At 39.5% G+C, this 24,044-nt stretch overlaps 1 protein-coding gene across 1 annotated transcript; it reads left to right on the forward strand.

The window, feature by feature from the left end:
- Positions 1–8,093: 8,093 nt before the first annotated feature.
- SCGB3A2 (secretoglobin family 3A member 2) lies at positions 8,094–11,493 on the forward strand. The gene is made up of 3 exons (XM_004447104.3): positions 8,094–8,257; positions 10,743–10,945; positions 11,320–11,493. Exons 1-3 carry the CDS (start codon positions 8,203–8,205, stop codon positions 11,341–11,343), a joined length of 282 nt encoding a protein of 93 aa, XP_004447161.1. The 5' UTR covers positions 8,094–8,202; the 3' UTR covers positions 11,344–11,493.
- The last annotated feature ends 12,551 nt before the right edge of the window (positions 11,494–24,044 follow it).

Here is a 24,044-nt window from a genome sequence, read left to right on the forward strand (position 1 = left end):
GTTATTGGCCCTGCTTTCTAAGTTCCTCTCAAGTGTTATCTCTGTCCTTTCCAGTGTTTCCCATTTGTGTTGCTGATAATATCACAGAAGTCATGGATTTGGCATCCATGGGTTAAGGAGTGCAGAAAGGACTGAATACTGATGCATAATGTGTTCAGCAGAATGTCTGTTTAATTAGCATATTAAATATATTATTAACTGGCATAGCAGACTGATCCTGAAAGTTCTTCCTATATACTGTTAAATAGTTAGGGGATCTTAAAAATCTTTGAGGGTTGGACCCTTCTAGGGACTTTCAAGTGCCTCAGCCTATTTGACTACCCTGGTTTCACTTATCCCCAAATCTAATTTAAAAGTTTCCAAACCTTCTGCTACATTTCAGAGAGTACTTATTTTAGATAACTTATCATCTATAAAGTAGAACAGAAGGAAACAAAATGATTTTAAAATGTCTTATTTGTTTTTTGCTTTGCTGTTAATTTTTATTTCCCCTAGACTATGACAAAGAAAATATTTTCTGCAGTCTGATAGGTTTTTTGGTTTGGTTTGATTTATAGTCGGAAGGGATGCAATCTCTGAACTGACCACTGGAGGGCATATGTGCACTATTTTGAGAGAGAATTTTGATTCTTGTTCACTGTGATTTTTCACAATTCATCGTGGTTTCCCATGGATTAGACTTATAATTTAACCTCAGAAGAAACAAAATGTACAGTAATAGGATTTATAGAGCCTGGAGATATAATCTAATCCAGTTTGTCAATCCAGCGGCCCCAAAGCTCTGGGCCTGTGACTGTTTTACTCCAAAATAGTCAGGGGGGGTTGAGAGTTATTTTAAAATTTCAGAAGTTACTAAAAGAAAACCTAAATATACTTTTTTGAGGTTCAAGGAACTTTGCTTTTGACTTATAGTTTCACTTATTTGATAGACAAAATCTTTCATATATTGGAAATTATAAGGAAAATAACTTGTGTATCAACAATTACAGAGTTGGAGATTTTCCTAGTCATAGAGTCTATGTATGGTAGGTGAGAAACTTAACCATCTTTAAAGCAGTTTTTGTTTTGTTTCAAGATTAACTACTTTCTTCTTGAATTAAGCCAAAAGCTGAGGAAGCCATTGGACTCATCTGATCTTAGAACTGGAAAGGACAATAAATATTGTCTAATACATCCTCTTATCTGTTGCAAGAACCTCTTCTAAAGTAATCTGACATTAGTTAGCCTCTATTTGTGGGCTTCAATCCGGAAACACTAAATTGTACATTTTTATAATTTTCTCTCATGTTTTGAAACTCTCAAATTCTGTTCTATATCCAAGTCTATGCTGGTTTTGTTGTGACAACTCTGCAAATATTTGACAATGTCTTAAGAGCCTCTTAATTCACCTTATCTTCAGGCTAATGTTCCCAAATTCCTTAACTATTTCTCATAAGTTACTTCAGAAACCTGGTCATTCTTATTAAGGTGAATCTGTCATAGATTAAACATGGCTACAAATTCTTTGCAATGCTTACATCTAAGGAATCTCTTTCCTTTTCAGGTGGATTTGGGCTAGTTCTGTGACTTGATTTGACCAAAAGCATGAGGAAGAAGTGATGCTGTCGAACTTCTGAGGCTAAACCTAGTATCCTGCAACCCATGAACAACCACCGTCCCTTGCAGTCAATCCCAGTTGAGCTCCTAGACAAAGTCAATACCAAATGTCAGCTATTTTGGATTTCTAGACATCCCAGTGCCCCAGTTGAATTCAGTGAAGTAGAAGAACTCTCCAGACTTTTCAAGGAATCATGAAAAATAAAAATCTGTGGTTGTTTCAAACTACTAAGTTGTGGTGTATTTGGTTATACAGCATTAGCTAAATTATAGGTCCAGATTGCAAATGGTCTCAATGTGTTGTGTTCATATCGAAATAGGATGTCTTGACTGTGACTAAAAAGCAGTATAAATTGAGTTAAAAAAAAATTTGGGTATCAGCTTTATATAATTCCAGCAGGTTTTTGCAGCTGTGTTTTCATAACCTGTTGAATTGGAAATGATTTCTGAGACTAAAAAAGTTGTTGCTCTTGACTTAAAAAGAAAAACTGTTGAAATTGGATCTAAAACATATTCTTCAGATCCCTCTTCTGGTGATCAAGGAGTAAATTAAGGGGAATATTCTGAATTTCCTTTAGACCTGACACAATGGTAACTATTATTTTCATTTGTACAATACTTAACTGTAAGCCAAGGGTTTGCAAATACATTATCTCAGTTAATTTACATAACCATATATAGTATACATTTACAATCCTTCTTTATAGGTGAGTAATCTGAAAATTAGAAAGATGAAATGGATTTGCTATGAGAACAAAATAAATAAATAAATAAAAGTGTTTGGGCTCAATCAATATTTATCCAGTTACGTGTCAAGTGCTCTTGCTTTTTCATCATCATTCTAACTGGGTGGAGGTAGTAAACCAAGGACTGGACATGAATAGGAACAGAGCAACTTCTTTTATTGGATAGTGGATTTAATGAAGAGAAGTGAGAAGAATATCCAGTGGGTGGATGGGAGTAGGCCATGGGGAGTCAGAGCCCAAGTGGGGCAAAGAAAGCATGCAAATGTGGGGTGCCCATGTTGGGTGCTTTTTTGGGGGAGGCAGAGTCTAGCAAGGTGAGGGGAGCAGTCATGTGAAGGAAGGTTTAGCAAGGATGTTGGAACTAATTGGGAGAAGGCCATTCACAGACAGGGACAGTCTGGTGTGGAGGGTCAGAGTAAGAACAGCACGAAGAGGTGTCCATGCAGGTGGAAGGGCCAGAGTAGAAGTGAGGTGAGGAGGACATCAGCTTGACCGGCAAGAGAGTCAAAGCCCAAGCAGAGTGAGGAGGCATTTACAAACATAAATTCCCTGGCTGTGCACACTGAGAGGTCCTTGGGACAGGTTACCTCAGTAGAAATGAGCAAACCCAGTGCCTGAATCTCAGCTTCTACATATTCTTCTACTCAAGAGAACCAGGTAGTACTCCGTAGAGAAATGGCTTTTTCCAAGGCCACACAGGGAATGCTGAAGATGAGCCTGGAGCATTTTGTTGTGCCAGAAAGCAAGGAAGTACAAAAGAATAATGGGAACTTATCTAAAGGCAAAGTTTGAAGGCGCTCTCACAGGCAAAATTTGGAACAAACTTGGATATTGAATAAGAGTAGTCATAGATTATGATTCATTTACTAAAGTAGAAGCCATAAGTCCCCAGTGATCTTAAAACAAAATCAAAGCTTAATAAAGAATGGGATAGTTATATACTTTCAAAGTTACTTCCATATTTGTGGATTGCAAAAGAAAAGGAATAACTGTGCAGCAAAGAAGCCTGACAGACTCCACCTCAATCAAGTGATCAGATGAACAATAAGACAGTAAAAGGGCATATCAAATCATATGCCAACTGATAAGATGCAATGAAAAGAACACAGCATCAACTCTCTGATTTTCCTACCAAAAGCATTCCTGACAAACCTGAATCAAGTCATGAGGAAACATCACACAAATGCAACTTGAGTGACATTCTAAAAAAAATTGATCAGTAATTAAAAAAAAATATCAAGGCCTTGAGAGTCAAAGAAAGACTGAGGAACTTCCACACTGATGGAGGCTAAAAAGACATGACAACTCACTGTATGCATGATTCTGAACTTGTTACTTTTGCTATGAAGGACATTACTGAGGTAATTACAAAAGTTGACTGGGATCTAAGGTGTATTAGTCAGGGTTCTCTAGGGAAACAGAATCAACAAGAGATATCTTTTAATAGTATGTGATTTTATAAGATTCTCTCATATGACCATGGGCATGCACAAGTCCAGGTTCCACAGGCAGGCTTCAACCAGGGGCTCCAGTGAAAGTCCAGTGAAGGTCCTTGATGAGTTCTGAGAGACGTTGGCTGTCCAAAGATGAGCTGGGAAATTCTCACTCAATGCTGGAATCACTTCCCCTTTTAAGGCATTCAACCGATTGGTAAAGCATCACTCGTTGATGGCAATCTCCCTGATTGATGTAATTGTAATCAACTATTTATAATTTACCACTACAGTAAAGTCAATGGTGACTGAAGTCCATAAATGCCCTTGTATTACATTTAGCCCAGTGATTGCTTGACCAAACAGCTGGGCACTATTACCTGGCTGAGGTGATACAATAGCCCAGCCATCACAGATGGTAATAGCATGTTAATGTAAAGTTCCTGATTTTGATGATTGTGTTATGGTTATACGGAGGAATGTCCTTGTTTCTGGTACACACTCAAGACTCAGAATAGCTGCAGTGCAAGTCTTTGCCTGTGGGGATGAATGTGTGCAAGGTCACCAGGGCAGAGCCATTCTCCTAAAAAAGGCAGCTGAAGGGCAGGACATAGGTGAGGATCATGCTGTGGAGAATGCCTGCTGGACACTGCAGAGCTTCACACTGTGAAGGCTTAGCATCCCTTGCTGGAAGGGAGGTATGGAAGACTCTGTCCTGGTCTCCTAGGAAAATATCAATGCCAGCTATGAATAGAGAATCTATCACTGGAAGTCTAAGCATGCAGTCATGATTGGCAGTGTGTGGTCATCTGATCCCAGCGTCCTCTGGCTGTTGGAACAGGCCCCTGTTGACAGTCTCTTTATAAATAGCTGCTACTAGATTTTTCCTTGCTCAAGCATCCCTATTTCTTACTATTGATCAGGTGTTGCCAGATGAAGAGCAAGTCTCATTCAGACCATCAGAGTTAAATATTTAATAGCCATGCATTTCTGTCTAACCGATCTGCTACTGCTTGATTCCTAAACAAAGCATTTGTTTTATACCTGCCATGGGCAGTCACTGTGAACATGACTGGGATTAGAAAGATGAAAGAGACACTGTTTTTTTTTTTTATTGTTTTGTATCTTTCTTTTTAGCCCAGATAATTGTCTCAATCTGTTACCTAAAATAAATCTTTATAAATTCTAATCTTATTTCTCTTCTTCTCTGCTAATCCAAATGTTTGAATTCAGCAACCACTTAAATGTTCACCATGTCTTCCTTGAAAAAAAATCAATCCTACCCTGATTTACCTTCCATTCCAATGCTCTTTAGATTTTGCTTTGATTCTCTCTTGGTTACCCTTCATTTACTTTCTCACATCTTCCAGACTTCACACCCCATTTCTATTTCCCTGCAATGCCTAGAAAGGGGCTAAAAGTTAGCTTCAAATGACATGGTACTGATTTTCACTAAATACGAGTTCGATCAACATGCGAGGAAGCAAGGAAGAGATTTTTGCTTTTCTCTGAGCTTTATGAGGTTGATATAATGACTGCATTTTATATACTTAGGTTTATAAAGATAAATTTTAAGATTCTTTTCCCCCTCTTATATATAATTAAGTTTAGGCTACTCCTTGACCATGCAATTTGCAGTAAGTAAAGTGAGAAGATAAACTTTAGTTCTTCCTAGTGATGATCTCTTGTTCAGCTAAAAGGAAAGGTGTTTGTTGAAATCCCAGTCTAATTGTTTTCTTTTCCTTGATTAGTGTCTTGTATCTACATTCAGTTGACTTCCTTATAATTGTTATTTCCCTCATAGAGAAAAATAAAATCTGATAACTTGCTTCTAACAGTTTTCTTTAATAGAATTAAAATGAGTGCAAGGGCAGTACCTACGTTTGTTAGTGCTGTATTCTCAGAATCTATCACAGAGATGGACACACCTGCGGCGGCTTGCTCGGTCGGTAGAGGTGGGGTCTGGCTGCGGACGAGGGGTCGGTCCAGCTCTGGACGAGGGGTCGGTCCCGCTCGGGATGAGGGGTTGGTCCCACTTGGGACGAGGGGTCGGTCCGGCAGCAGACGAGGGATCGGTCTCACAGGGGTTGCACGGTTCGGCTGACGGGGTCGCCCGGCGAAGCCGGCGACGAAGGGGTCGCCCGGAGAAGCAGGCGACGAAGGGGTCGCCTGGAGAAGCAGGCGACGAACTGGGGACAAGGGAGGCCAGGCCCTTGTCGGGGGCTCTCAGGACTGGAGGGCGCACGGCAGAAGAACTACCGCGGAGACAAGGTAAACACGCAAGTCCACTTTATTGAGGGAGAGGCAACAGTTTTATAGGGGCTGGGGAAGGCTGATTGGTTGAAGCCATGCCCTGTTCTGATTGGTTGCCGGCAAAAGGTCATTGGGCGGTACTGGACGGGGGAGGGGTGGTGATTAGGGATTGGCTGTCGCTGTTGCTGGGGGAAGGGGCAGGGTTTAGGGATTGGTGGCTGCTGTTGCTGGGGTGGAGGGCAGACTTGAGTTTCCCGCCCACGCCTGGCTGTTGCTGCTGTCGGGGGAGGGGAAAAGGGCAGACTGGATTTTTCCGCCCACGCCTGGCTGTTGCTGCTGTCGGGGGAGGGGAAAAGGGCAGACTGGAATTTTCCGCCCTGCGCCTGCGCAGGGAGAAAGAAGAAGAAGGGTGCCGCCCCACAGGCATCGTGTGGCGCCATCCGGGAGGAGGGGCGGCCGCGGAAGCATGGCTGCTGAGAAGGGGAGACCCGAGGGCACTCTGCGCCCATGCCGAGCTCCCTTCGGGGGTGGCGGTGAGTCCGACCAGCCACCCTATTATGGGGGCAGCGGCTTGGCCTGCCGCCGCTGCTCCCCCGCCAGGCCAGCAAACCACACTTCAGCCCGAGGGGTGACCGCACACACCAAACATGCTCAGTGCATACTTGTTAGGTGGCTTATTGAATTTCCACTCTGATTATAAATTCAATCTTTGCAAAATATCCATTTGAAAGGCACACCCAAATTAACCTAGAAACACTGGCATTCATTTATTTCTTGTTTCATTTCTCTTCATGAATTAATTTACTTAACAAATGAAATGCTAACTGGAAATGCATATTAATTATTTAAAGGTAAAGAAATACAAATCACTAAAGAAAGAACTCAACTTCTGGCCATGTTATTTATTATCCAAGTGACCTTGTAGTTAATGTATTGCTTCCAGCTTCAGACTTCTCATTTCAAAATCAAGATAAAAGTGCTTATGGTGGGGGTTCTGCGAGAATGAAATTGATGCCGTGTGCAGGGTATAGTGTCTGGCACTGATAAGTGTTTCCTGTGGTGGGATCCCCATGTCTCCCCTTTAAGTACTCTCTTACTGTCTTTCTTGAATATGGGGCAGATCAGGTACCTCAAGAAACTTCAGGACTTGTGACTCTAGGGTTATCCTGGGGCCCCATGGTTGGGCCCTTGTTCTGGGTGGACTGCCTGCCAAGCAGAATGTTCCTGAGGCCAGCACAGTATTACTTCTATGTGACTGCATGAGACTGGACTGCCAGAATGGCTCTGGCATGCATATTTTGAGTGGTTCATTTTATTTATATAGACGAGTTCCCCGCAAAAACTTTTTTTCAGGCTCACATACCTTAGGGGGCTCTGTTATTAATGTCCCCATTTTAGATAAAAAGACTATTTAGTATAGATAAGAATGTTTGATCCAAGATTACACATCTAGTACACACTGAAGCCAGGTTTCTAAAAGGCACTTAGCTTCCAAATCCTGATTCTATATGGGAGCACAAAAAAAATACAGTGGTGACTCCTCACAGAGCTAGGAGGCAATCTTGCTATGGTAGTTATGTGAGGGGAAAGCAAGGAAAATAAAATCCAGAGAAATATGGCACTAAATATCATTAAGCTGATTCTGTGTTATACCAGGGCTAATGTGGTATCCAGATTGCTTCCACAACTGGGCAGTCATTTCTACAATTGGGTAATGTGAATCTCCAAACTTCACATGAATAGAAAACCTGGAGGAAAGCAACAAAACTTTTACGCTTTTAAATTTCAATATAAAACCTTCACTTCTTTTGAATGTTCTTCCAGGAGAAGGGATCTTAGAACTTTTTGCCTTCCATTTTTGTCACTGTGCCAGAGTTTGCACAAGAGGTACTTGAGAATGTTTTCATTTATTGCTTTGTTTCTCATGGGAACATGAAGGAAAAGGAAAATCCTCCCATTTGTTTAGTGAGGAAACCTGACCCTCATGCTCTCCTTTGGTAGGGTGAGTCAAGTGGTAGTGACTATTTCATGTAATCAGTGGGTGTATAAATATGTGTGTGTGTGCAAATCTAGCTGTCATGTTTTCCACAAGCAAGTGGAACCACTGGTTCATTGAATTTGCTGAGTTTCCCAGTTTGATTTCATACTCCAGGTAGGCATCACACATACCTGCCATGAAGCTGGTAACTGTCTTCCTGCTGGTGACCATTGGCATTTGCAGTTACTCAGGTAAGTAGTTTGGAATATATGATATTTCTATAGGAACTCAAGTGTAATTCAAGACTTACTGACAGTGGAATAAAGTGGAGGAGGTTTTAGATCCACAGGATGGTAAGGTTGGAAGGGATTTCAGATACAAATTCCTCCTCTAATGCATTCTAGGAATGTATATATAAGAAGTGAACCAACATCCATTAGAGCTGAGATGACATATTTTATTATTGGACATTGGCCACCATTACTTTTTCTTAACCTTGAGTCAAAATAAGACTTTGTAACTATTTACTTTGTGCTTTGGAAATTTTCATTGCTATCATCTCCAATCAGCGAGGTTGCCATTTATCTGTTCACTCACTTGATGGATATTTGTTGAGTGGCTATGAACTTTTGGACACTGGATAAGCTCTGGAAGATTCAGACATGAATCAGACATAAACATCATCCTCATGGTGCTAATGGTCTGGTAGGGGAGATGACATTTCTACAGAAGTTACTACAATACGAGACTACTATAAATGCACAATGAGTTCTGTGTGCTTACAGAGTGAGGAAATGGTCAGTTCCCAAGTAGGGGTATAGGATCTTACTTCCTGGAGGAGAATGGGAATTGATCTATTTTTTTTGAAAGGTGTCATTCTCACTTTCAAGAAGATGTATTGAGTGCATCTGAAAAATATTCTAAGATGGCCACTGCTCACAGAGAGAACAGGAAGCTTTGAGGATTTTCTCCCAGGAATATATAAGTATATACAGAGAAGACATTCACCAAAGTGTCTAAAATAAGAAAAAGAAAGAATCATCATAAGAAAATGGGTGCTGCTCACACCTATATTGGCAACTTTGACTTGTGATTTTTATTGAATTTTTGGAGGAATTTATAACTGCACCAGCATTAGTTTTTCTGTTGTTCTTTAGTGTCCAGGGACAAGGATTTGTGGGCAGGGATGACAGCAGAAACAGGATGGGGCGGTGAAAATAAATGGCCCCACTTCGTGAGAGAATTTTGGAAAGGTGTAATAAAACAGTGGGAAAGTCAGTACACAGACTCTAGTTTTAGGATTTGCATGGGGAAATAAAAAAATTTCCAAAGGAAAATGGCCCCTAGCTGCATCTTAGCCAGCAGGGGGATGTGTGTTCCTATGTGCGTGTGTTCACACATGTGCATGTTTTTACACATCTGCACATATGTTATTGTATAAATAAATCATATGTAACATCTATATTTTTTCAAGCTGTATTCTTTCCCTATAAATTATCCTCTAAGATGAAAGTTATCTTTCTAAATTAAAGATGAAAAATGCAGTTGACCCATTCAAAAGCTCTCCATTGTCCTCAGGAAAAAATCCAAACCCATGAATTCAAAGCTTCCAAAATCTGATCTCATCCAATATTTGCAGCTTCACCTCCTTTATCCTCTTCCTACCTCACCTCCCCACCATTCTGAATGGTACTTCTGTGTCCTGTTCACTCTGAGCAGAAGGCTCACCATTCTGTGTACACACTTTCATCCTAACATCTCAGTGCCTTTGCTAGTCTTGCTCTTAAAATGTTGCCCTTTTCTTTATCTGTAATTTTGATGTTAACTGAAGGCACAACTGAAGCATAAGCTTTTTGGGGAAGATTTCTGACACAACCTTCCACATTAGAATTAGTCATTGCTATATTTGTGCTTCCTCAGAACTTTGTCCATAATGAAGCATAGTACATGCCACACCATGGTACAAAGAGATCTTTAATGTCCACCAGCCTGTTCAAGTCCTCTCAATGGAGCATACTTGTCTTCTTCATCATGTATCTGTGGCAATTGGCATAGAGTTGATGCTCAGTTATGTTTGTGGCATTGAGTTTAATTGTTTGGGAACAGTTTCTTGGGCTATGGTTGGATCCCTTCACATCCCTGAGTGGAAATTTATGATGGCATCGCCCATTCAGCCTCAAAGGTGTAGGCTGTGGAAACAGAGGATGAATCCTCTTGTCTGAAAATGGCCAGTGCAAAGCACCTCTCTATTCAGTCAACATCAGGACTTACTCTGTGGCAGAGTCTGTTCTAGGTGTGGGGTAGAACAATGAACAAAATACACATTCCTTATTCTTATGAAGTCTACATTTCAGTGAGTCAAGGAAGGCAATAAAACAACAAAAAAAGATTTAATGTTTTAGGTAATAGTTAGGGCTATGAAGAAAAACAAAGAAGAAAAAGGAATGTGAGTGACAGGAAAGGCCATTTTATATTTAGTGGCCATTACAGGTCTCTGAGGATGTAACATTTAAGATTTAAGGGGAGACCAAACAAAGTGAGGAAGAAAGACAGCTATATGGGGAGAGAAAGTTCTAAGGCCTTGGAACAGCAAGTACAAAGGTTCAAAGGCAGAAGTTTTCATGAGAAATCAGATGAGTGGCGCTAGAATGGAGGCATCGATAGAGTGGAGAGTGATGAGGTCATAGACAGGAGACAGATGTGCATGTTTCACTTGATTTCTCTTTTGCATTTCAGTGACTGCCTTCTTCATCAGTAGTTTGCTCCGACCTGTCAACAATATCGCACCCTTACCACTGGATAATGTTCTTTCCTTCATGGATCCATTAAAGAATCTTCTGAAAACTCTTGGCATTTCTGTTGAGCACCTTGTGGAAGGACTGAAGAAGTGTGTGGATGAGCTGGGACCAGAGGCCTCTGAATCTGTGAAGAAACTGCTGGTAACTATTGTTTTGGGGGTTAATTTACTTATGCTGAGTTTACTTATGCTGAAGTCCACCCCCCATCCCTTGGCCCACCCTATCCTATTTTCATTTGTAAATACTTCTCCTTAACTGACTATACCCACAGAAAGTTTATGTGCCCTAGATTCTCAAGGGAAGTGTCACTTCTACATTTCTGGAAGGATTTTTTTTATGATAGAAGACCTGTGTTCTAGCTTGTGTGACTTTTTCATCTACTAGCTCTAGGATTCTGGAATGGACTTAACCATTTCAAGACTTTGTTTCCCTGTCAGTAAAATGGTGGCTAAACAGGACAGTAAGGGTAACATCTTTTGCAATGTGCTAATTGTTATTGTCCTTTTGCCTTACAGGAGGCCCTATCATACTTGGTATGATCAAAAGCAAGAGCAGATGTGGAAGGAGATGTGGAAGCAGATGTGGAAGTGCTCTCATCCTCCTTGGCTTAAATTCTTTCTATCCAATTATAGACTAAACATCCTAAAATGTGTGACTCCTGAAAAGAATGAATAAAGCAATTAAATAGATTTTTGGCTTGTCCTATTTTTATTTCTGTGGGATCTATTCAGAAAGGCCTAACTAGGTAATTTTTCACTTGGGTCATAATGTCTAGAGAGCTCTTGTTATAAAGATAAACCAACATTTAAAATAAGACTTACACTCCTTCCTTTCCCTTTTCTTATCTGTAGAGTAAACATCCTCACTTTCGCTCATCTGTTATTTATCTTACAATGTCTTCAGCTCCATAGTCTTCTACTGGACTACTTCTAAACTTAAAATGAAAAAAAGATGTTTCAAAGTATTGTCTGACAAATATAGGGTCTTACTAACACAATTAGTTTGGAGTCTCTTGCCAAAATGCTAGTTTCTATTAAATTTGTGGTTACACCAGGACCATCCATAGTGATCACAGACCCTGCCATCAAGTTTAGTCTTTACTACATCAACCTTGGACAAATGGATTCTGAACACTGTATTATCTCCAGTGTTCCCAGAATTCTCTTCCCAAAACATAATTTGAGTAATATCATGGCACCTATATAATAGATTTGAAGTTCCGTGGCATGGCATATAAGGCCCTCATGATCTGGTCCTTGATTACATATCTAGTCTCATCAACATATCTTTCCTCATATGTGCTCTGAAAGGATAACTAACTCCTTTTCCTGCCAGCATTCTTATTCTATAATGAAAAATAAAATTTCACTCCAGCTAGAATACCTGCCACAGACATTTTTCAGATCTATCCTCTGATCCTTTCCCCACACTTCTCCTGCTCTGCTGTGTATTGGGGGGAGAGGGGGGGCATGATGCAGACTCCTGCAGATTACATTTCTCAAGCCCTCATGTCAGCTGACTTTGGCACTGGTTTCTGCCTCTGAGAGGAATAGGCAGGAAATAGGAGGTAGGAGAAGGAGAAAAACCAGAGTATGTCTCCCTCTCTCTCTCCATCTTGTGGGGAGTCTTTGGAAGTGGCTACTCCATCCCTGAGGCTCAAGTTTCCAATGGATATACCTGCATTTGTTCCAACTTCTCCCAGATGACTACAGCACCCAGGCTCTGGTTACACCACCTCTTTTCTTTGCCTCTCCATTTGTGATTAGTGTGGCTTCCTGCTTTTGTAGGTTTTCATCTATTTATTCAGTTCTTTGTGTTATAATCCCTCTGTTCTGAATATTTAGAGTAGTTTCTGTTCCCTGTTAGAATTCTTACTGTATTAGTCAGGGTTCTCCAGATAAACAGAAACAGTAGGGTGGATATACATGTAAATATTATGAGATTTTCTATAGGAACTGGCTCACATGACTGTGGGGATTGGCAAATCTGAATTCCATAGTGCAGGTTGCAAGTTGGGAACTTCCAAGAAGGTTTCAGTGAATTCTGCAGGAGAAGCTGGGTGCCTGAAATAAAGATAGAAATTCTTCCTTTTGACTCTTGAAATCATCAGTTCTCTCTTTAAGGGCATCAACTGATTGGATGCGGTGACTTCCCTACTTGCTGAAGTCAATCTCCTTAGTTGATTGCAGATGTAACCAGTCATAGAGGCAATCAACTGACTAATGATTTAAATCCATGAAATACTCTCACAGTGGCAACAAGGGCAGTGGTTGCTTGACTGAACAACTGGACACCATAACCTAGCTAAACTGATACAAGAACTTAACCATCACACTTACAATGTTAAATGCCATTTCCTCTGTGAAAATTATCTTGATTTCCCAACCTGCCATTTCTTGGTTCTCATTTTTTGTGTGTGTGCAACTAAAATAGTTGCACTTTGTGAAACTTGTTTTCTTTCTTCATCTTACTTGTATCTATGATAATAAGCTAGGTTACACATCTGTAGTGAAAAAAAAAAAACCCAAAATCTCAGGGGCTTACCTCCACATTTTAATTTTTCTTCACATTATATAGCCCTCTTGGGTTGACTATAGTTCTGCCTCAGATTGTCTGAATTCTGTGACAGAAATAATGGAACAGTCTTTGTCTGGAACACTTCAGATCATCCTGACATACAGTAAAAAGGAACTTGGTAAACCATAGGCCAACTTTTCAGCTTCTTTTATTATTATTATTATTATTATTTTATTTCTCTCCCCTTCTCCCCCCCCCCCACTTGTCTGTTCTCTGTGTCTATTTGCTGTGTGTTCTTCTTTGTAAGCCTCTGTTGTTGTCAGCAGCAAGGGAATCTGTGTTTCTTTTTGTTGCATCATCTTGCTGCGTCAGCTCTCCATGTGGATGGTGCCATTCCTGGGCAGGCTGAACTTTCTTTCGCACTGGGCGGCTCTCCTTACAGGGCACACTCCTTGCGCGTGGGGCTCCCCTAACCGGGGACACCCCTGTGTGGCAGGGCACTCCTTGTGCACATCAGTACTGCACATGGGCCAGCTCAACATGGGTCAAGGAGGCCCGGGGTTTGAACCACGGACCTCCCATGTGGTAGAAGGACGTCCTAACCACTGGCCAAGTCTGCTTCCCTCAGCTTCTTTTCACTTCATGTTTCAATGGCCAAAGCAAGTTACTTAACCATGCCTGACTTATTTGGAAGAAAATATATATGGAGGGCAACAAATATGGGTTAAATAACGTAATTTTGCATTACTTGATCTCTTCAAAGGAATTGCCACTTGAGATTTCTCCATTCTACTTGAACTTTTCTGCTCTATTGGATTATGTGCTGTCTTTCCCTGGCCCCTAGTTTTATTCTTACCATTTGACCATTATTTCTCTATTTCTTTAAGTAGTTCTTATTCTTATTATAACTCCTAAATGTTGGTGCACTCCAATATTTCTAAACTTTATTCATCTTCTCTTTTCACTTTATGTATAACCTGTATTGTGGACATTCATGTGCTACCATAGCTGCCAACATCTCTTCTGTAATGTGAATGCCAAAATCTATAGTTACAATCTGCATTTCTGTATATTCAACTAGTTATGTACAAGACACCTCCACCAGATGCCCCATTTTATGTTCAACCCATCAGATATCTACCTGAACTCATTATCGTTTTTTAAAATGTATTCCTATGCTCCTCTTTCCAAGCTCAGATGCACAGCCATTTCCCTAGTTGCCTGGGTCAGAAACATTGCAATCATATGTTCTACATATGTTCTTTCCTTAGCTTCTAGTGGATGAGCAATTGCTTTTCATTATAAAACTTTTCATACCTGCCATAGATGTTTTTTTTGTCACTCCTAGTACTGCTCTTCTAAAAACCTTGTCATTAGTCACTGCATTACTTTATTAATCTCTCAAATGACCTCTGAATCCCCAAACTTGATCCTCTCCATCAGCCATGCAGCACAAAAAGTGGTTTCCTGAAATACAAGAATCATTCCCCAGCATCAAAATCTTTGATAGTTTTTCAGTGCCGATTTTAACAAATTCAGACCTTATTTTAAAGCAATATACATACCCATAGTGCAGATCCAAACGTACTTATTTTAATACTTATTTCACTGTCTCCTTACTAGATTGTGATGTCCAAAAGAATAGGGACCTTATTAAGTCTGTATGCCCAGGAGACACCATAGTGCCTAAAGGTAGTCAGTGTTGACTCAGTGTTTATTGAATGAACGGATTTTTTTTCCTTTAAATTTTGTCTTATTAGGTTGGATACTTTGTTCTCTTCCGTCAGCAATACTATTAAGTTAGGCATTGTTATCTCTCTTAGCTCGGTGTATTTTGCATATTTGAGAAAGGTCAGCCTCTGTGTCTTTTTCATGGTGCTGACTGGAGAAGACAAATGATTGATTTCTGTGTCATCAGTTGAGACATGTAATCAATTGATATGGTAATTGATTGGGGATAAGGGTTTTTCTGGGGATGTGTAAAATGGTGTTGAGCTAAGAGGGAACATATAAATAGCTAGGCAGAAACTAATGACAAATATTATTATGAAAGTGACAACCCAAGTGCTCGTGAGGATATAGAGAAACTGGATCACTCATATATAACTGGTGGGAATATAAAATGGAACAACCATTCTCGAAAACAGTTTGACAATTTCTTTAAAAACTAAACATGCAACTATCATACAAACCAGAAATTACATTCCTGGGCATTTATTAAACCTGTACACAAATGTTTTTAACAGTTTTTTTGAAATAGTCCCAAACTGGAAATAACTCAGATGTCCTTCAATGGGCGAATGGCTAAATAAAATGGTTAAAGTCTCATACAGCCATACCATGGAATACTATACAGTAATAAAGAGAAATGAACTACTGATTCACTAACAACCTAGCTGAAACTTCAGAGAATATGCTAAGTGAAAAAAATCAATCTCAAAAGTTTAACTATTGTATACTCTAAAATTACATTTATATAATATTCTTGAAGTGACAGAGTTATAGAAATGAAGATAGATTCATGGTTGCCGGGGGTTAAGGAGGACGTCAAAGAATGAGGGAAGTGGGTTGTGGTAAATTGAATTATACATCAAAAGTTAGACAAGGTTTTAATTTCACTCTGCATTCCTGTGGGTGTGAACCCATTGTAAATATGATTTTTAGAAAACATTATCTTTAGTTAAGATGTGGCCTAACTGAATGAAATTTGGTCTTAATCTGAGTTGCCAGGGAGTGCTTTATAAACAAAAGAAATTCACCATAGTCAGAGAAAGCCACAAGGAGGAGCTGGAAGCCAGAAGCAGAAAGTCAGTGGAATCCAGAAGAGAAGGGAGAGGACATTGTCACATGAAGTGATGCAGAGATATGAGCATAGGAACCCCAAGGTTTGCAGCAAGCAAGCACCAGGTGCTCCTGACTCCAGGAGGAAACAAGCCTTCTAGACATAGAAGCTGTGAGACAATAAATTCCTCTTGTTTAAAGCCAACCCAAAGCATTCTGGAAAACTAGCATAGGGGTGTACTATAAAAGGGCAACACAAGAGATTCTGGTGGTAGAAACGTTCTATATCTTGTCTGTATCAATGTCAATATACTGGTTTTGATACCATAGTATAGTTTCTTAAGATGCTATTATTGGGTTGCCTCCTGAACCTCCTTGTTGCTCAAATGTGACTCTATCTCTAAGCCAAACTCAGCGTATAAATGCATTCCTTCCTCCCAGTTTGGGATGGGACTCCTAGGGTGAGCTCCCTGGTACCGTGGGATTACTACCAAGTGCCAATTAGCAATGCAACTGGAAAAAGACCTTGAATAAAAGGGAGAGAAGGTTAAGACAAATGAGTTCATGTGACTAAGAGACTTCAAAGTGAGTCAGGAGGTCTCATTTTGGTAGTGCTTATGCACATCTCAGCAGGATCTCATAGACTGCCAAAGTGGGTACCACCCCAAATAGTGGGGCTCCTGAGGGCTCTGGAGATACCCAGGTCCTACAGTAAGGGCAGATAGCTCTGGAGATTGGTACCTTGCCAGTGGGCCCTGCTTTGGAGTTTGTGCTCCTAAGAGCAACAGAGTTGGACTCAATTATGGCTTCCCTACATATAGCTCCTCTGTTCCTTCTATTTAAACCTGTACTTGGTGCTGGAGTTTTCAGGTATATGTCAAAGAGACTGGAATCTTTGGGATATCCATGTGCCAGCAAGGCCCTGAGCCTCAGCGGAGTTGCAACACCTACTCTCCTGTTCATTGATTTGACCCAGGGCAATGAACAAGGAGGAGAGGTTTGACAACCATCATACCAAGGAAATGAGAGAGTCTAAAACTGCAAGCAAGAGAGTCCCATCCATCAGCTATACGGGATCGAAGCCCTCTCTCAATTAGAGGTAGAGTGGGCATCACCATCCAAGAATCCTCAGGATCGGGGAATAAAATATGGACTAGAGTGGACTTACTGATATTCTCCTATAGACTTATTGTGATTGTAGCAATGGAAGAAATTATATCATTGATATGGAGGCAGTGGCAACTGGAGGCTGTGGGGGCAGGGAGAGGGAAAAACAGGTGTAGTAGGGGGCTCTTTCAGGACTTGGGAATCATCCTGAATGACATTGCAACAACAGATATAGTCCATTTTATATCTTCCCGTAAAATGAATAATCCCATAAGATGTGAGAGTGTAAACTATGATGTGAACTATGGTCCATGCTTAGTGACCATGCCCCAGGATGCATTTATCAATTGCAATGCATGTGCCACACTAATGAAGAATGTTGTTTATGTGGGAGAGTGTGGCAGATGTGGGGAGTGGGGTATATGGGAATCCCTGTTTTCTGTGTAACATTTATGTATCTAAGAGTCTTTTAAAAAATTAAAAATACATTATTTTAAAAAAAGATGCTATCATTGGGGGAAATTAGGTAAAAAATATGCCAGCTTTTTCTACATAATTTCTTACAACTACATGCAAATCTACAATTATTTAAAAATAAAATGTTTAATTTAAGAAAAGATTGGGAAGATATCAGAATATACAAATAAGCACATTGTATAATATAGTTATACAGAATATAGTGAGTGTTGTATGAAATTATAAAACTATATATGTATATATGCACATATTACATTTATGCTTTTAAAGTGACTTTCATTGAATTCCTCCATAACTCCCATAAACCAGAGAAAACTACTGTTAAGAGACTGTGCATTTTTCAGATATTTTCTGCATATTTACAAAGATGCATATACGAACAAGGTGTATTTCAACTGTCATCTCTATGGATATTTAAATAGTTTCTAATAATTTTTTGATATTACAAAGAGTCCTGCAATGAACATCCATGTGTTTGCATAGTCTTGTGTTTATCTCTTCAGAAAAATCTTGGAAGTAGAACTGCCAGGCCAAGTATTATGCTTGGCTTTAAATTCTAATGACTACCTCCAAATTTCAGTTGAAAAGAGTAGTTGGGTTCTGAGGAGACTGAGGTCAGAGACACTCCTTTCCTGGAGATGGCATTAAGGACCCAAGACAATTCCTAGGCTAGGATTGTTCTGCCTGAGCAAGCTATAAAACCCTTCCTACTAAGTGCTGAAAGGTCAGACAATGAAATGTGTGAATCATTTTATTCTGGTATCCAAGGTTAAGACTGGTAAGACAAACAAATAGGTAAATAAATTAGGTAAAAAGCTGTCAGGCTGTTGAAGCTGATTAAAGATAGCGGTGAAAGTGCCTAGGATGATAGTGACAACAAGGGACATAGATATTATGAATATAATCAAGATAAAAATTATAATAAGAAATATCAGCACCTTCTATTATTAAATTTTTCATTGAGGACTCACAACGAAATAGAAATTATCTGATGCTTCTCCTTTCTAGTAACTACCTCTAGCTTCATTTTGGTCATATTTAAATCTTTTAAAGAACATTTGTTTCTCTGCTCAGCCTCTAGCTAGCTATGTATCTCTATCAAATGAGAACTCTGTTTCATGGCTAGATATTAGTGATGACAATAGTAACAGTAATAATATAGATGGGTAATTTATTGTTTACTATATATAATTTTTTTATTCAAGAAATAGTACGTGAATATTGACAGCAGTATCTTTGCTAGGCATTGAGATACTGTTATAAACAAATTAGATATGGCCCACGCTTCATAGATTTTATAATGTAAAGAAAGACTATTTGCAATTGAAGACAGATAAAGAATAATTACAAATTGTGATAATAGCAATATAGGGAAAAAACAGGGTTCTAAAATGGTAATAGAGACAAGAGGTTTCCTATTTTAGTTTTGGTTGTCAAGGAAGGCCTCTCTGTGAAGTGTCATTAAATCTGGGACTTGAGGTTTTGAAGAACAAGCTCCATCAAAGAATATTCTGTGTGGAAGGTGCTGAATGTGTGAATATGCCAAGACAAGAAGAACTTGGTTTTTTCAGAGAACTGAAAGAGCAACTGTGTGGTTGAAGCCCTGTGAGCAAGAGCAGAGTGGTTTGAGGTAGGGCTGGACAGGCAGACTGAGGTTAATTCATACATTGGATGTCATGGAAAAGGGCACTGTTTTTATTCATTTTTATTGTAAGAACCCAGGAAAGTAATCGGGCTGTTTTGTGTCTAGTGTTTTCTATCTCTGTGAATGGTACTGCCACACGTCCAGTTGCATTAAAACCTTGGAGTCACTCTTGATATTTTCCTCTCCCTGACACATCATAACCAACTCATCACCATGACCTCTCAATCTCATCTTCTAATATTCTCTTAAATCCACCCACATCTCTCACACTCACACTTCTCTTGTCCATGCTGCTTTCATCCGAGCAATAGTTTCCTAGCAGGCTTCCTGCTCCTATTCTGGACCCCTCACTCTGGTCTGCATAGCAGCCACATGATCATTCCAAAATGTAAAACTAACTGTTCTCATTCTACAGCTTAAAACCCTTTAGTGGAGCCTAGAGTGATTACAACTGAAAACGGGAGGATTGCATCCAGCATCCAGGTGGAATCTGAGCCTCCTCTTGACATAAAGGTGCAATGGACACAACCAATCCAGTGTCCACATAGAAGAGGTGGCATTGGATTGGGAAAAGTGGACATAATGGACAAAGGGTATGGGGAAAGGCAGGAAGAGATGAGAGGTGGAGGCGTCTTCGGGACATGGAGCTGCCCTGGATGGTGCTTCAGAGATAATCACCGGACATTGTAAATCCTCACAGGGCCTACATGATGGAATAGAGGAGAGTATGGGCCATGATGTGAACCAATGTATATGAGGTGCAGAGGTGCCCAAAGATGTACTTACCAAATCCAATGGATGTGTCATGATGATGGGAACGAGTGTTGTTGGGGGGGGGGAGAGGGGGGGTGGGGGGGTGGGGTTGAATGGGACCTCACATATATATTTTTAATGTAATATTATTACAAAGTCAATAAAAAATAAAAAAATTAAAAAAAAAAAAAAAAACAAAAAACCCTTTAGTGGCCATCCATTCATCTCGGAGTTAAGAGTAAAATCTTGGCCATGGCCTATAACATCCTGTAAGGTTTAGCACTTTTCTTCTTTCGACTCTTATTTGTTTTCCAGCCACCTTGGCCATCTTTCATTACTGCATCTTTCAAAGCTGCAACAAAGGGCTTTGGCAAATGCTGTCCACTCAACCTGCAATTTCTTTCCCCCTTCACTTGACACTTCTCCTATTTAACCTCCTTATCAATTTTTTTTGTTTGTTTTTGTTTTCGTTTTTCAGATCTCAGGTTAAGTCTTACTTCTTTAGAAAACCATCTTGGATTACCTGTGCAAGTGAAATATATTTATTATAGGCTCTAAGAGAACCACATTCCTTCCTAAGCATAGCTCTCAAAACATAATTACATAGCTATGTATGATTCTTTGATTATTATCTCTTTCTTCCCACTTTTTTACAAGCTCAATGAGGGCAGACTCAAGTACCTAGTTTAGTGCATGAAACATATTAATAATCAATAAGTATTTGATGGGTGAATGAGTTTGTAACCCGGTACAATTTACAATTTTTTAATGCTCCATCTCTTAAATATTTTACTATGTGCTTTGTTTAGGAAAGTAGGCATTATCTTCCATTTAGATCTCTAATAGACTTTAATTACAACACTGCATTCTCCAACGACATTGCTACGATTACACTGACATTATGAAAAGCTTGCTCTCACTTTTATTTCTCTACAATGTTAGTTGGGGAGTGAGGTGATCAATAATGCTTTTTTTTTTTTTTGCCTTCCTAAGGTAGCTCAGACACATGTAAACCGAGGTACCGCTCCCACAGCAATCTGGCCTATCACAGAATGATAACAATCACCTCACTCTGTACGTACATGCTGTGATCAGTTTCTCCCTCTCCCTCTCAATTCACATTCTCATAGACATTCTTTAAGGGTGTCATCAGTCCTTGGGCTTGCAGGTACCTGGGTACACAGAGAATCTCCAGTTCCCAGGTCCAGCTGTGAATAATCCTGCTACATCAGAAGTAGACAGACATGATACTGGAACACACTGCAAGGATTGCTCTAGTTCAAGTTGTAGGGCCCTGGCTGGGGCTGGAACCCAATAGGGTTTGTTAAGAATAGACATGGGTAAATGAGGAAAACTCCCCCAGGCAACAGGTAAACTTAGTCTTAGGTTTGGGAATACTACCAAAATTCGTGTCTTCATTTTACTCTACTTGTGCCTTTTCCTCTGTACAGTTGTAGGTCTATTCATAGGTCTCATCAAATGTGATTGGAAGGTAGACTCAAAATGTCTGCCTGCAGAATCAATGTTCTCCTTTGTAATGATCACAAAGACAGGATTGGGGGGATGTTTTCCCCTCCTATGCTCCTTATCTCCATTGCTTTTGACTTTACCTGTGTGTTAGGAATGGGGTACACGGCATGTTTTGCTCAGATCCACATGTTTCTCTGGTAGGTTTGCGAACCACTTGATGGGGGCATCTTTACACATCTCTTAATCTACCTCAGCACCGGAGGCAGTGTTGAATACATGGTACGGGACAAATACATACTTTAAAACCAATCTTGTAACTCGAGAAAGTACAAGCTAATTTATAGTATCAGAAGATGGCAGAAGGGATAGTAGAAGGGAGGGATGGATTACCAAGGGACACAAAGAAATTTTGGTGGATGTGCTCATTATTTTGATCGTGCCGAAGTTTCATGGGTATATACACATGTCAAAACTCTTCAAACTGTATACTTTAAATATAGGCAATTTATTGTAAGTCAATTATGTCAGTAGTTGTGAAAATTGCTCACATGCTATAAGATATAGATCTAAGCTAATTTTTGTCAATAATGTGTCAATTTGTACCAATGAGAGAATTTTGCTACAACATTTTGAAGGTGTTCAGACAATATATTAAAAGTTAAAAATTGCTTTCTGATCTAGCAATTTAAATTTTGGAAATTTTTGTAGATAAAAATACCAACACATGAGTTTAAATGTACAAAGATGTTTATTGCAGCATCATTTGAAAAACTAAAAAATAGAAATAATATGCATACCCATCCATAGGGAAATTATGGTATCTTAATAGGTAGGGTAGCTTTTTTAAAGATTTATATCTATATAAATAAATACCATGAAATGGTATTAAATAAGGAAAGTAAATTGCAGAGTAAAGTGCATATCAAGGTAGGATTATGTAAAAATAAACCACAAAGCCTCTCTACAAGTATATACATGTTTGGATATTTTAAATGGACAGAGAGAAAGGAGTCCATATTGGTTCTGGGAGAGCTGGTTCCAGGAGAGGGTTTTAGATTGGGAGATAACCACGAGTATAAATTTAAAAAATTATATTTATCTTTCTCTTTTTCCCCTGACTGTGGGGGTAGCAGATGCTAATTAAGATTTTTTGAAAAGGAATTTTGAAAAGAACATTTTTTTTCTGTTAACATATTATATAAGAAGTTCTCCTCTCTTTCCAAATGAAAACAACAAAAGGAAACCCTATCAAAGTATTAAAAAGCAGTAAAGTAAAAATGATGGGCTTTAGGGTCACACAGATTTGTGTTTGAGTTCAGGTTCCAGTAGTATAACCTAACTGGATGATCTTGGGCAAGATCCTTACATTTTCAGGTTCTCAGTTCCTTCCTCTGTTTTACCCAAGGGAATAATAACATCTAATTCATTTACTTGATGTGAGAATTAAATTCGGTAACATGGATAAAGGACCAAGGGTGGGTGGCGTCAGATTGATATCTGTTCCTTAACAATCTCAGGTAGGTGTTGAAGAATTGCAAGAGTCATCCTTGAATGTCAAGCATTGCCACAGTCTGAGCTTTGTTGTAAGCTCTTTCCCGTGGCTGGATTGCCGTCCTCCTTCCTCCTCCGTGTCTCCAAATCTTTCCTCATCTTTCAAGGTGCTGCTTAAATATTATCACCTCTGGGAAGTTCTCCCAGATATCCCAGGGCAGCGCTGATCTCTCCCATTATCTTACCTATGCTATGCCTTGTCATGCTGAGCGTGTACAGTTGATTATGTGCCTGTATATTCTGCATCATGACCATGAGTTACTTGAAGGCAAGAACTGTGGGATGCTCAACTTTGCATCCTTAGTTCCTGGCCTTTTAGTAGAAATTCTTTGATGGCAATTTCTAATTTAGTACAGAGTAAGACACATTTTTGTTGAATAGCTACTCTCTGCTAGACTTTTCTCATTGCTCATTATTAGGCCAGGAATAGTGAACAAAAGAGGCAAAATCTTGCCTTATAGAGCTTGCATTCTATTGAATTCAGAAGAAAAAATAAATAAAATGAATAAGAAAGTTACACATTGTGTTAAAAGATGAGTGCAGTGAGAAAAAAATAAATAAAGCAGCCAAGGGAGATAGGGGACATTGGGCCAGAGGGTGCAATTTTAAAAAGAGTAATCAATGAAGGACTCACCTAAAAAAGGGAGGGAATAAGTCATGTGTCTGTCTTGAGGAAGAGTATTTTAGGCAGGGGAAGAGTACATGCAAAGGATCCATGGATGGGACATCCCTGGAGTGTTTAAAGAAAAGTAAGGATTCCCATGTTGCTTTATTTTTTTGTTTTTAATATTTATTTATTTAATTTATTTCTTTCTCCCTATCCCTTCACTATTTGCATTTGCTGTGTCTGTTGTTGTGTGCTGGTCTTCTTTCTAGGAAACACCAGGAACCAAATGTGAGACCTCCCATGTGGGAGGGAAGCACTCACTCACCTAAGCC

Source organism: Dasypus novemcinctus, chromosome 2, assembly GCF_030445035.2.
Source record: "Dasypus novemcinctus isolate mDasNov1 chromosome 2, mDasNov1.1.hap2, whole genome shotgun sequence".
Taxonomy (NCBI): domain Eukaryota; kingdom Metazoa; phylum Chordata; class Mammalia; order Cingulata; family Dasypodidae; genus Dasypus; species Dasypus novemcinctus.